Below are 15197 nucleotides of genomic sequence, written 5' to 3' on the forward strand. Positions count from 1 at the left end.
CTTGGTGGTGGTGACAGGGCTTTTAATGGTCGTGGTTGCAGCGTTCACTTTAAAGTTTGTTATTACAAACTTTAAAGTGTTTTTTCCATGACTGTTGATTTGGTGTGTGTGCGCGTGCATGACTTATTTTTTTGTTCTCCTAGCGTTTCAAGCCTAGAAAAATGCTGGTTCACGAAAGAATCCGACCAGCGTTCTACGACAACATTTCTCGACATTTTTCAATGTCGGGAAGAAAATATATGAATTCAAAAGAGGTTGAAACTGCCCCTAAGGGACAATTCCTACCTTGGAAACACAATAAAACGAAAGTTGGGTGCTTCACACACCTTATAGACAAAAATGATAACAATATGTGGGCAATAAATGGTCAAGAATAAAGATTACCTTCGGAGCCGATGTGTCATGTCCGTAGATAGATAGATAGATAGATAGTTCAAATTTACAGAAAACAAAAGACAAAGTCAGATGAGGGAACAAGCAAAGAAAAATGGAAAAGTCTTTGACATTTCAAGCCTATGCTCTTCAACAGAAAAGGATGAAAGAGAAAAAAATGGAGAGAGAACGAAAAAAACAGAGAAAGGAAAAAGATATGTAGGGATTAGCAGTTTATCATGATGAAATGACTGGAAGAAAGAGGCTGTATATATATATATATATATATATATATATATATTCACATACACAGCAATATAGAAAAGACACACGAGATATTAAAAACAAGAGATGTTGCTTTAAAGATAAATGTATTTATAGACATTGAAGCCTTGACTGAAAGAGCAAAATCATTGGCAATATACTAAAAAAAGAGAGAGAGATAATGTGTGTGTGTGTGTGTGTGTGTGTGTGGCTCCACATACATGTAACTAAAATGTTAGCTCTGCAACCATGATTCTTGGTTTCATTTCACTATAGCATACTGTAGTTGCCTTTCTACAGTAGCCTTGGGCTGATTAATATCTTATGAGTGAAATTTTGAAATGGGAAACTATGCAGAAACCCGTCATGTGTGTGTGTGCAAACCAGTGTAAAAATATTGCATTGAGTCCCATCCATTTATCCTACAAGGTAAAATTTAGGGAAATAAGTGCCAATTGAGTACTGGGAATGATGTAACTGACTGGCTTCCTCCCCCCAAAATCTCAGGCCTTGTGCCTGTAGTAGAAAGGATTATTACTATGGAAAGCGGACGTTAAACAATGATGATGATGATGATGATGAATCCATTCTACAAAAGGTACAAGGCCTGAAATTTGTGGGAAGGGGACTAGTCAATTACATCAAACCCAGTGCTTCACTGGTACTTTACTTTATCCACCCTGAAAGGATGAAAGGTAAAAATCGACCTCAGTGTAATTTGAACTCAGAATATAGTGATGGGCAAAATACCACTAAGCATTTCACTCAGTGTGCTATCAATTATGCCAGCTCACCACCTTACTCATTAATAATAATAATAATAATAATAATGCCTTCTTTATTTACCAATAAGGGTTTACAAAAGATGATTAAAACATGAAGACAATTTGCAGCTTCCTTAACCCTTTAGCATTCAGATTATTGTCAAATGTAATACTCATTTGTTCACATTGTTTTGAATTAATCATGCATTATTTTGTAGCTTCAAGATTTCAAAAGATGTGATTGTTTATTTCTAGAATGACATTATAAGGCAGATTGGAGAGGTCAAATCTGGCGAGTTTCAACATAAAACAGGTAGAATATTTTGGCTGGATGTGGCCGGTTTAAACGTTAAAGGGTTAATATAGAAAACAATGGTTTAATGGTTCTGCAGCTTGATAAACGCCAACCACTCCGAGAGTGTAGTGGGTGCTTTTACATACCACCTGCACAAGGGCCAGTCACACAGTACTGGCAACAGCCACGCTCAAAAAGGTGTTTTTTACGGCACTGGCAACGACCTCGCTCGAATGATTTTCTAACGTGCCACCAGCACAAGTGCTAGAAGGCAACGCTGGTAACGATTACGCTCAAATGGTGCTATTTACGGGTCACTAGCACGGAAGCCAGACAGCTGCTCTGGCAATGAACACGCTCAACAGTGCTGTTAGTGCTCCACTGGCATGGTGACCAGTCATCGAGTATGGTTCAATGTTTATGTATCTATCTATCTGTGTGTGTGTGTATAATTGTATACATATACTTGTATAATAGGCATAGGTGTGACTGTGTGGTAAGAAGCTTGCTTCTTAACCAGATGGTTTGGGGTTCGTTTATGTTTATAGAATTATCATTTTTTTAGACATCTACTTTTCCTTGCTTTCATAGATCAGATATAATTCATAAAAATGGAATTTCTATGGCCAGATACTCCTCTTGCTTGCCAACCTTCACCTGTTTCCAAGCAAAATATTTCCTCAGGTTTGGACATGTTTTCATGGAAAATTGGAAATGCATAACACCTCTAATATGATGGTATCACTCATTTACAACTATCACACAACATTAAGACAAGGAGACACACACGGCCTTCTTTCAGTCTTTATACAACCGGGTCTACTCACAAGGCTTTTGTCAGTCTCAGGGCACCTTTCCAAGATGCCAAGCAGTGGGACTGAACCTGAAGCCATATGGTTGGGAAACAAGCTTCTTAAGCCATCATTAACAAAAAGAAAATTAATAAAGAAGTAAAAAGGGTTTAATTTGTATTAGCAAAATTTATTTACATATGTACAAAAATAATTTATTTACAGTCCACCAAAGAATTTCAAGAAGACTATAATTAAAAACAAAATAAGACTGAATGCATAATAATGTAGAGTATATATTTATATATTGAAGATTAAATACCTTACAACTAACTGTACAAGTTTCAGAAAAAAATACCAATGTACTGAAACACTTGCTCAATTGTGAGGTATTTAATCTTCAACAGATATATGAAGATACATACTTTTTACACATACACAATATTATCAACATCATCACCATTTTAACAGACATTAGAATGATGATAATGATATTGTAATAGAGGCATCTTACCAATTCCCTCAGTTACATTATCAAAAAAGTATCTGAATTTCTTAATAAAGCAGTATTTATAATCCTATGTGAGTACAAGAAGAACTCAGATTTACACAAACTACTTATATTCTAAAGTTGTTTTCTGTTTCGTTTTTGTTTTTTTCAATGTCTCAAGAAGAGCCACCAAGGGAATATGAAACAAAGGGAACACCAGCATACAGTACTGCTCACAGTCAACTTAATAGATTGTTATTATTGAGGGTTAAACCTCAAGGACCTTGCTCAATTTATAGACATTAATTTAAAGACTGCTAACAGAACAATTTTAGACTAAATAAAGACTAAAAACAAGAGGTGCTACCCAAAAGCAGTAGATGCAAAATTAAGGTGGATGATGAGGCAATAAAAAATAAATCATTGATCATCTGCTGAAAATAAAGACATGAGATGAGATTTGCGTCATAAATCACTGGTTGAATGGGAAAAACCATAGAAGGCTTACAGGTAAGAAAAAGCTAGTTCAAGTACTTGGCAACAGAATTCAACATAATGTTATTTATCATTGACAGACATGAATTTGTCAAGTGTTTTTCCTTCTTAATAAATCACTTATTTTTGTAGCTGAATGATGTAGCTTTAACCTTCACACTACCACCACTGATCTTAAGGGCCCAGCCCACAGAACTATCTCTGGACAAGGAGACAAAAATATCAATATAATTGCTGTCATGTCAAGTAAAGAGAGACTGGTATTCACAGAATTTCAAGCTCACAAATGGCTAAGTATGAAAACTTTCTTCACCATGTGGCTGAACATTTTCAAGGTCAGGAATATATTTCCAATAATACAACTGTTCTACCATGGGTTCAACATTTATGTTCAATATATTTGTAAGAAATGTCTGCTGGTGTATTGACCTGTGCTTAATCCAACAGAGGAATGTTTCTCATGTGTAAAATATGCACTAATAACAGTACTTTTTCTCCCAGGCATGAAGAAATATTGAACAATCCTATAAATGTTACAAAAGCCATCCACTGAAGCAATATTCTTAGAAAATTAGCATTGGATGTTGTTATTGTTCTCACCCCTCAAGAAAACTTGAAGGTATTACCATCATATGAGTTTTTTGCCTCATTGCTAGGCAGATTTAAACTTATAGTCAACCAGGCAAGTTTATATTGCTGATATTACAAATAATATTTTGATATATTTCTATTTAATAACTCTGTATGTGTTATGCTCACTTTGAAATCACCATTCTCACTTTGATGTGATAAAGACTCATTTGAAATCATTAATCTCACTTTGAAGTGGCAAGTTCTCATTTTGAACTAAAATCTGTTCACTCACAATTACAAATACCATAGTAACTTGCTGTTTTTAATCTTGAAATAACTGGTTCTAATTTTAAAATGCCTGAAATTCTAATGCATATCTAAAATAATGAAAAAAAAAAAATTTATAATTTTGATTTGTTGAAAAAAGATAATAAATTTCAATACTTATATCATCACAAAATACGAAAGATCCAAAGATATTATTTCACTATTTGTTTTTTGTTTTTGTTTTACAAGAAAGAAAAGATTCTAATATATAAAATTTTCACTCTAAACTTCCTAGATTATTACAAAATGATATTACAAATACTAAAATAATAATACTGAAACTATTCCATAGTAGGGCAGAGATGTGAAAATTCCTGTTAAAAAATCTGTTGAGATTCTTTTAATTTTGATTAAATAAGAATGATGCTCTCAGACACTTAATTAACTGTCATTATTCTTAATTTAATGAAGGGAAGCTTATATGCAGTTTTAAGATGTCTTCTTTTTCAAAATCAATTCATATCTATCTTTCAATAAAAATTACATATTATATGCTTGACTTGGGAATTTTTTTTTCTAGAAAACCCAAGAAATAAATTTAAGATGCTTATAAAAGAAATCCCTGATTTATGTTACAACATTTGGCTTTGCTAACAATTAATGCTAATCTGTAAAATATGTTTTCATAAAGGCAACCCATAAACCACTGGAGCACAACCGATGAGGTAGGTAAGTCTGCAGGCGTCTCTGGCTTTCATTACTGCTTTTGTCAACGTTACACAGTCCTTTTTCTCATTGCGATTCCCAACAGAGATCCAACTCTTCAGCATTGCCTGTAGAAAGCGGTCAATATCTTTATCAGTGACATCCCAAAGGTTTGCTACAATCATGGGGCTGAAAATACAAATCAATTCAAGAAATCAGTTATGATAAATAAATAAAACATGCAGATGCACGCACATGCAAATTCACTTAAAAAATAACACCATTCACACTAAAGTGTAGTTTATATCATAAGATGTGGTGTGCAAGAGAGACGACTACATTGGTATGGTCATGTGATGCATAGGGACGAGCACAGCTGTGTTAAGAAGTGGCGCACTCTAATGGTGGAGGCAACCTATGGAAGAGGTAAACCCACGAAGACATGGGACAAGATGGTGAAGCATGATCTTCAAATGTTGGGCCCCACGGAGACAATGACAAGTGATCGAGTGTTTTGGCAATATGCCGTGCTTGAGAAGATCAGTCAAGCCAAGTGAGATCATAGTTGTAGCCAATACCAGCATTGGGTAATTTGGCACATAAAAAGCACCCTTCAAACATTGGATGATATGCTGTGCTTGAGATGACCTGTCAAGCCAAGTGAAATCGTACTTGTGGCTGATGCCAGTGCCATCTGACTGGCACCTGTGCCAGTGGCACATAAAAAGCACCTTTCAAATGTTTGGCATCATGGAGGCAGTGACAGGTGACCAAGACCTTTGGTAATACCATGCTTGTGTAGACCTGTCAAGCCAAGTGAGACTGTAGTCATGGCCGATGCCAGTGTCACGTCAATGGCACCCATGCCAGTGATATGTAAAGAGCACCTACTACACACTCGGAGTGGTTGGCGTTAGGAAGGGCATCCAGCTGTAGAAATCTTGCCAAATCAGATTGAAACCTGGTGCAGCTCCCCAGTTTACCAGTTTTCATTCAAACTGTCTATCCCATGGAAAGTGGATGTTAAATGATGATGATGATGATATATATACACACACACACATATTTTCTACCAATGCACATACAAGATAAAGCTAGTGTAAATCTATCTCATTAAGTCACATACATACACACACAACAGTTGTTCAAAATATTTTCTTTTAACTTCAGTATGACTAATATGGAGGTGCAATGGCCCAGTGGTTAGGGTAGTGGACTCGTGGTCAGAGGATCGCGGTTTCGATTCCCAGACTGGGCGTTGTGTGTGTTTATTGAGTGAAAACACCTAAAGCTCCACGAGGCTCTGGCAGGGGGTAGTGGCGACCCTGTTGTACTCTTTCGACCCAACTTTCTCTTGTTCTTTCTTCCTGTTTCTTGAGTAAAAAGCTGCGATGGACTGGCGTCCCATCCAGATAGTGGGAAACGCATATGCCATGGAAACCGGGAAACCGGCCCTATGCTCCACAAGGGGCTAAGAGGATTTCCATGACTAATATAATCATGTGGTGCTATTAAGTTAGACATGGCCTGGGACAATCTTTGGTCGAAACATATCTAAGTTTATAATACTATACACATGTTCATCCATCCAAGTGATGAGGACCATCTAGTTATCGTTAAGAATGACTGATGACTTTTGCAGTGACTCTGTTTAACCTTTTAGCATTCAGATTATTCTGTCAAATGTAATGCTTATTCATTCACATTGATATGAGTTAATCATGCATTATCTGACAGCTTCAAAACCTTGATGATGTGATTGTATATTTTTAGAATAACATTGTAGAGCAGGTGTGAGAGGTCAGATCTAGCTGGTTTGAGTATAAAACAGGTAGAATATTTGTGCCGGATATGGTTAGTCTAAATGCTAAAGGGTTAAAGTGAAGAAGAGTTGTGCACTGTCAACCTCACTCTCTCATCTGCGACCTCTCTCTCTACTGAACCATGAAGGTTTCTTCTGGAGAGTCCACTAGATCCAATCTTCACCTGCATAAGTAGGCAAACCCTAATATGCTAATTAACCAATAGATGGGACCCTGACAGGCACTACTACTCCAGGTCAGAGTAGACTTAAGAACAATCGTGGTTAAGAGGTTCAAAGTAATAATAGTAGTAAATATTTAATTGGAAGTTGGCTTCGTTGACTAATCTTAAATTATCATCTGGACTTTAAAACCAATGACTGAAGAATTCTCTGGTGTATTGACAAGTTCTTTTAAAATTACAACAGTTTGTAACTGTTTGAAAAGAGTGAGTCTAATTGGGCAAATGGTGACTAGCTGAATGATGGGTGAATACTATATGTTTACAGCTAAGATATTAAAAATCCATAAGCTCCATCCACCTAGCTGTAATGAGAAAGACTGACTACTGAAAGCAAAATAAACACTGTTATTATTGCTGCTTAGCCCCAGGTCGACCCAGATAGAGAAGTCCTATGATCAATGGCATTCCAGCCTTCATAACCATATCATTTTCTTTAGTGTATCTAGGACATTACAGAGTATATCCATATGATTTTTAAGATGCTAGGGGATGAAATTTGACTGGGATTTGGCAGCTATCTTTAGCAGGTCAAGCAACCACATAGCAATTCCCTAGTTTTATTAGCTTGCAGAGTGTGGTTTAAAATACAGCTTGGGGTGTAATGAACTCCACCAACCTAACTTACTTTAAAATAGACCATGGACCAGTACTGAGCTGTGGATCATTTGGTACTGGGCTGCACAGAATGAATAAACTTTTATATTGTATTTGTATTTTATTGACTATCACAGTCTGCAGGGTGCCTCTGTATTATATCTGTAATATATACGTATCATATTTGTAATAATTAACTTATATATTAAGCACCTTATTGTGCTTTGTTATACACGTGATCCCCCAGTCCAGGGAAAAATTGTCTTGCATCAAACCAGCCCATAGCACAAAAATGCTTGGGGACTGCAGCTCTAGAGATGGCAGAGTTTTCATTAGGAATTTTATGACCCAATTTGATTATAATATTCTTCACAGTTGAAAGGAGTTAGGAAGAATAAAATGAAAAAAATAAACCAACACAGACAAAAGAGAAATTACAATCGTAATAGATAATGAAGAAAGGAACAATGTAATATTTACCAAAATGCCAAATAGTAGTTTGTAATCATTCCACATTCATCAAGGACACCTTTTGCTTCCATATGGCCACTGCTGCATCCCATTAATATAGCAGCAGCATGACAGTTTAAGTTTTGTAAGTGATCGCCGTGTAAGTATTTACTGCCACTGCCATGACCACAATATCTGGAAAAGAGAAATATTAGAGATTATGACAGACACACACATACATTACATTATTATTATTATATATTTGACTTTTGCTTTGTATTTGTACAGGTTGGCTCCAAGTCTCACCCAGAGACCTCAAGAGACAACAAGTTAGACGTTCATGTTGGTGTTATACCTAGGGTGTCATATATTTGGTTTTGTACATAGTATTGTTCTAGAGAATGTTTAAGAAAACACAAGAAAATTATGAGTTTGTTTTAAAATTTGAGATTACATAGACAGTATTTTACAAAGGATATGGGCAGTTCCCATGAGCACTATCTTTTGAATTTCTACCATTTTGGTGTTTCTTGGTGTCTGAGCTAGGAAGCAATCAGCCCCTTTTGCTATCATTCCTAGGGCACCTATGACAACGGGTATTGTTTTAGTCTTCAGGTTCCACATTTTGCCAATTTCTATTTCAAGATCGTTATACTTGCTCAGTTTTTGGTAGCTCTTGACAGATACATTAATATCGATTGGGACAGTTATATCAACAAGGAGGCATGATTTTTGTCTGAAGTCTTTCAATATAATGTCTGGCCTATTTGCATCTATCTTTCAGTCAGTTTGAATGGTGAAGTTCCCAAGGAGTGAGATGTGACCATTTTCAAGCACTGGAGGTGGTTTGTGTTCCCACCAGTTTTTATCATGGGGCAGGTCCAGGTTTTTGCAAATTACCCAGTGAATATATTGTGCTGTTCTATCATGCCTGTTGATATGCACTATAAGCGCAAGAAGACTGCACATGGAGACAACATGATCAATGGTTTGATTTTGTTGCTGTCATAAACAGCATGTTGGGCAGCTGTCATTCTTCAATATGTTGGCCTGGTAGTTTCTTGTAGGTAAGCATTGATTTTTGGCTACTATGATAAACCCTTCTGTTTCTAATTTTAAGTCAGAAGCCATTAACCATTGATGGGTAAGGGCTTTGTCAACATCGGCATTATTAGCTCTCTTTGCGTATTTACTATTGAGAGGTTTTCCTTGCCATTTATCAGTAAGAATATCTAAGGCAGCAGTTTTAGCACAGGTTTTTATCCGCTTAGCTTTTTCTGTGCTTGTTTCTAGTAAGTCTAATTCTGCAATTTGTTGTATTTGGAATTCATTTAGATATTCCTCTGACTGTTTTGTTACTGAGTATGATGCTTTCTTGTTTTCATGTTTTGAGACAAGTTTTAACATCCAGTCCATAGAGATTTTCAGGCCAATTGTGGCAATCTTCATTGTTAATTCCAGTCGTAAAGGTCCATAACTTCCCTCTTTTCTTGGCAGATAAAGTCATACTATATCTTCCTTAGGGTGGTGCATTCTATGCATTGTCAATTTTCTTATTTTTCTGTCAAGATTACATATTTCAGTAACTGACCAGTTAATGATATTGAAACTGTAAGCCACAATTGGTATGGCTTAAGTATTGATCACTTCGATCCTGTTTCTTGCATTCAGTTCTGTCTTGAGTATTGCCCTTACCCTGCGATAACATTCTCTTCTGATCCTTTCCCTCATCCCTGAATGTTTGATTCCGTTCCCTTTAAAAACCCCTAGGTATTTGTAGCTCTCTGCTGGTTCTAACTCCTTTATAACATTCTGCTGATCAAGGTTAACGTTAGATGTTTCTGTCATTTTTCCTTTGATAAAGGTAGCTTTTGCACATTTATCGAGGTCAAATTGCATCCTGATGTCATCACTGAATTGTTTAACAATCGCTAGTAAGCCCTGTAGTTGTTGGTCATTTTTTGAAAAGAGCTTTAAATCATCCATGTAAAAGAGATGATTTATATTTTTATTAAACATTTTATAACCGTACTGCACATCATTGAGCAATTTCAAGAGAGGTATTAAGGCTAGACAAAAGAGGAGTGGTGATAGAGAGTCACCCTGAAAAATGTCACATGAAATTCTTACATCTCCAGCATTGAGAGATTCATTGTCACTGTTCAAAGTCAGTATGGTTCTCCATGATCTCATATTTACAGACAAAAAGTTTCTCAGAGTAGGTGCTATTTTATACATTTTCAGACATTTCTTACTCCAGCTATGTGGTAGACTATCATAAGCTTTTTTATAGTCTATCTAGGCTATCGACAAGTTTTTGTGTCGATTGTGACAATCTTCCAAGATCATCTTGTTGATGAATAGCTGATCTTTACAACCATAGGACCCACGTTTACATCCTTTTTGCTCATTAGGGAATATGCCACTTTCTATTAAAAAACTATAGGTGTATTCAGTCAAGACAGATGTTAGCATTTTATACATTGTTGTTAAGCAGGTTATGGGTCTATAATATTTTGGTTCATTTGTTTCTTCATTTTTTGGAAGTAGGAATGTAACACCATTAACTAGCCAAGAGGGAATCATACTAGATTGTTGCAAAACATTGTTGTAAAGTTTTGTTAGCAGTTCATGACTCTCTGGGAAAACATTCAACCAGAAGTTAGGAATTTTATCCTTTCCTGGAGACTTCCATTTGCTTGACTTCCTGAGAGCAAATCTTACATCCTCTACCTTGATACCCTCCCACTTTTGCTCTTCTAAGGAGTCTAAGTCTGTAGACATTCTATCAACCCAAGGGGCCTTTTCATTGTTTTTCTTTCTGCCCAAATTTTATTCCAAAGTTCCGGCACTTCTTCTTTTGATGGGACAGACTTTACTGTAACTGGTATTTTCCCTATCATCCTGTAAAAATTTTTGGAGTTGTTTTTGAACATGTTGTTGTCCTTGAAGAATCTAACACACTTTTCATACTTTGCTATGTGGGCAGCTTTATCACATACCTTTTGCTTGATGGTTTTTATAGTGGTATCAATGTCAAATATGGTTTTCATATTATATTTTTTCTTTAATTTTCGGGTTTTTGTTGGTTTCATAGTCTTGTCAAACTTAAGGTTTTTTTAACATTCTATGTCAGACCTAAGTAGCTGAACTTGGTGTTGAATACACACTTGCCAAGAAGGCTTTTTTTGTGGGAATGTTGTTGCTTTCTAATCTTTTCACCACATAGAATTATTGAGATTTTTGCGGATGCATAGTGCAGGTGGTTAAGATCTGTAATATTAACATCATTAACTGATATTATATCCTTAAGTACAAGGTGGATTTTACCAATTATTTTCAGGTTTTGGTTAGAATTGCAAATTTTTGGGAGAGTGTCGCATTCATTCATACTGGTTTCTTTAATTTTCAGCCATTCAATCATGATTTGATTTTTTAGATCATGTAGTTCTGTTGGGTCAATTTCTGTGTGACTTTCTTCATCTATTTGATTTTCATCTGCCTTAGTGTTTATGGTTGGTCCAGAGAGTATTTTACTTTGCCTATCAGTTACATTAACTCTTTCAGTCATTATTGCATTTTCATCAGCCCTGGGCTGGTCTATAATTATTTCCACTGTAGTATCTTCTTTAGCTGCAGGTTCGTTCTTTTATCCCTTACTGATTGTTTAATTTAGTCAATCTCAACTTCAGTTAGTAATTTCTTTTTCATAATGTTTCTTCTGACATTGGTAAGTTTACTTGAAGGTGTTTCTGTCTCCAGTTTAAGTAAGTTTGTACAGTATTAGATTTATTTGTAGGGAAATATATGGCAATGCAGAAGGCCATAAGAACTTCTTTATTATCTCCCTTAGACCATTTTCCATTCTTTTTCTTTTGGTTATTTGATGACTAGCATGGATGGCCATGTGTTGGAATATTCTGGTTGTGGGGTACTTCCAGCTCATGTGTTTCGAGAAGATTTGAACCAGTAGCTAATTTTCCGTATCAAATCTGGCTCATCATTTGAGTATGTGGCCCTTGGTTGACGACCAATCCAGTTTGTATTTTGCTTTGTTATTGAGGCATGACAAGCTTGGACGTTGACATTAGGGGACGGATCAGTCTGTTTAGGGTTAATTTTTTAATACAACACCATCTCCAAGTTCTCTGCATGTAAACATTGCTTGTAACGTAGCTTCTTAAGGCTAAAAGATCTGTATTTTATTTTGTTGATAGATTTATCTCCAGGCATAGTTTCTTTTGTGGTGTTTTTAAACTTCTGAATTGTTCAGTCTGTGTTAGTTCGAAAAATAAAAAAAATTTTTTTTAATGTTTTGTTTTTTGTTTCTGCTTCGTTTGTGACACATGTTCTCTTATGCGTGAATGTGTGTCCTGTAAATTTCACGTAGTTGTGTAAACATTGAGATGTATGTGTAATAACTCAATTTATGTTCCATTTATTTTATAATTTGTAAACTTTCTGGTGATGATTTTGCATGTGTGCTTCACACGTTTCACTGAGACATCGTGCATAGGAGAAACTGTACTTTGTATGGCAGTAAAATTTCTTTTTTGTGATTATTTTCATTAAAAGACCACTTCCTTCAAGTCTTCTACAGGTTCCTTTATCCCATTCCATCGATGTTATTAGATTGGATTGGTTTTTGAATGGGGAGCCCAGTGTAGCACATCTATGTTGTTATTCAGCACAGGGCTATCTCTTCAGAGATAGATATTATTATTATTATTATTAAGGTAGTGAGTTGGCAGAACTGTTAACATACCAAACAAATTATTTACACATTTCATCCATTTTTATGTTCAAATTCTGCCAAGGTCAACTTTGCCTTTCATCATCTCAGTGTTTGAATAAGTACTAGTTGAGTACTAGGATCAATGTAATTGACAAGCCTCCCCTTCCCCAAAATTTCAGGCCTAGAAAGGATCATTATTATCATTATTTAAGGTAATGTTTTCTTCAAATATTTAATGCAGTGAACATTAAAAGAGTACCTAGAAATAATTATTTGAAATGTAAACTTCTAGTTTTAAAAATCCAAAGAAACTAGTGACACTGACAAAAATCAGTTAATAAAATTCACAAAACTGAATAAATTTGAAGGCCATGAGAAAAAGCATTTCAAGTAGGGCTCTTCTAAGGGTTTTGCTTCAATAAAATCACATGAAAAATTGTTTTCAAAACGGTTTCAATAAAAAACAGGTACAATAATTTAAACCAGTTGGTTAGTTATTTTTTCATTGCATTTTACAAACAAGTTCTGTTGGCTACATGTTTCCAATGAGCCAATCACTGGTCCACAGTATTTACAATGCAGAGAAGAGTTTACTATGGCACCTCATCACTACCATCTTTATTTTCTTTCCAACTGCTCCCTCCACATTTATATAATGTGGGGTAGCTATGCATCTCCTTTACAGTAAGACACCTGTGCTTGTTCCTTTATCATACTTTAACCTCTCAACACCTGGAATAAAACCACTTCCCTCCCATTCAAACACTTCTCCCGTTTAGTTGAGAAGGCTTTTCCCTTTTCTTTTCCAGTACACATTGTAAAGTGGTGGGCATGTGGAAGGGCATCCAGCTGTAGAAATCATGCCAAAGCTAACAATGGAGTCCAATGCAGTCCTGCAACTCACCAGATCCTATCAAACTGTCCAACACTCATGCCAGTATGAAAAACAGACATTAAATGATGATGAGGATGTTTATGATGATGATGATGATGATGATAACAAGGCAGCATCTGTGCAACTTGAGTGGGATAAATACTATACATGGTATTTGTGGGGGAGACTCAAAAGCACTCTTTTATCCCTGATGTTTACAGCTTCTACCAACAGACATCATCATAAGTTTCTTATGTCACAAACTTCCTAACTTATATTAAAAGATCAACATTAAGTCAGAACATGTGCAATTTATGAAATAGTGAAACTGACTTTACTTACATCATGACATCTTTTTGAGTTAAGGCTGATATAAATTGATCGGCAGTTGGTGGTTGCCCCACAACACCTTCCCAGTCAGGAATGCTGAAATAATGACAATCAAAAATGGACAGTAAGAAAAATATTTACTTAATTTGTTATATACAACTTAGATAGTGGTTTCTTTTATAGCTAAGCAACCTGAGATGTCTTTAATGGCAGAATAGACAAATGTTATGATATTTATGCACTTTCAAAAACATTAATGTTACTGATGCAGTCAAGCTGCTTGGCAACGAAATTAAATTAGATTGCAAATCTGGTTAGCCAAGAATTTAATAACATACCATCACACTTGTCAAATGTGTAAATTACGAGTAGATATTATAGAAGCTTACACCATACATATTGCAGTACAAGGTGTAGGTATAGCTTTGTGGTTGAGAAGTTCACTTCCCAACTACACAGTTTCAGGTTCTGTTCCACTGTGAGGTACCTTGGGCAAGTGTCTTCTACTATAACCTTTTGAGTGAATTTGTAGATAGAAATCTGCCATACACACACACATAAATATATACATACACAATTCTTTTCAAGTGTTGGACCTTACGAAGGCAATGACCAAGACCCATCAAGCTGCGCAAAATTGCAGTCGTGGAAGATACTGGTGTCACGCAAATGGGTCCATGCCGGTGGCCCTCAGAGTGGTTGGTGTTAGGAAGGGCATCCAGCCATAGAAAACCATGCCAAATCAGACTGGAGTCTGGTGCAACTTTCCAGTTTACCAGCCCTGGTCAAACCATCCAACCCATGTCAGCATGGACAACAGACATTAAATGATGATGATGATGATAACACTCACACACATATATATAAATATATACACCCACACACATGTGTATATGTGTGTGTGTGCACACACGCAAGCGCACATGTGTAAGCGTATGCTTGTCTCCTTGTCTTGACATCATGTGACATTTGTAAATAAGCACCACTGTCATATAAGCAGTGTTTATTTCCAATTTTCCATAAAAACATGACCAGCCTTGGGAAAATATTACCTTGCTTGCAACCGAGTGAGTGTTGGCAACAGGAATGCATCCAGTTAGAAGATTTGCCTCAATGAATTCTATTTACTTGTGTGAGTATAGAAAAGTGAAC

The 15197-nt window shown here is 36.0% G+C and overlaps 1 protein-coding gene across 1 annotated transcript in view; it reads right to left on the bottom strand.

Annotated features, from left to right (window-relative positions):
- Window positions 1–2655: 2655 nt before the first annotated feature.
- The window catches only part of LOC106869135 (uncharacterized), a 70738-nt gene continuing 58196 nt past the window's right edge, over window positions 2656–15197 (bottom strand). Inside the window, exons 22-24 of the mRNA XM_014914710.3 lie at window positions 14058–14141; window positions 8137–8301; window positions 2656–5205 (exon numbers count right to left, since the gene is read on the bottom strand). Of these exons, the coding sequence (XP_014770196.1) occupies window positions 4995–5205; window positions 8137–8301; window positions 14058–14141 (460 nt within the window). The 3' untranslated portion in view covers window positions 2656–4994. The remainder of the gene's footprint in view (window positions 5206–8136; window positions 8302–14057; window positions 14142–15197) is intronic.

This window comes from Octopus bimaculoides, chromosome 3, assembly GCF_046866305.1.
Source record: "Octopus bimaculoides isolate indiv1 chromosome 3, ASM4686630v1, whole genome shotgun sequence".
Lineage (NCBI taxonomy): Eukaryota > Metazoa > Mollusca > Cephalopoda > Octopoda > Octopodidae > Octopus > Octopus bimaculoides.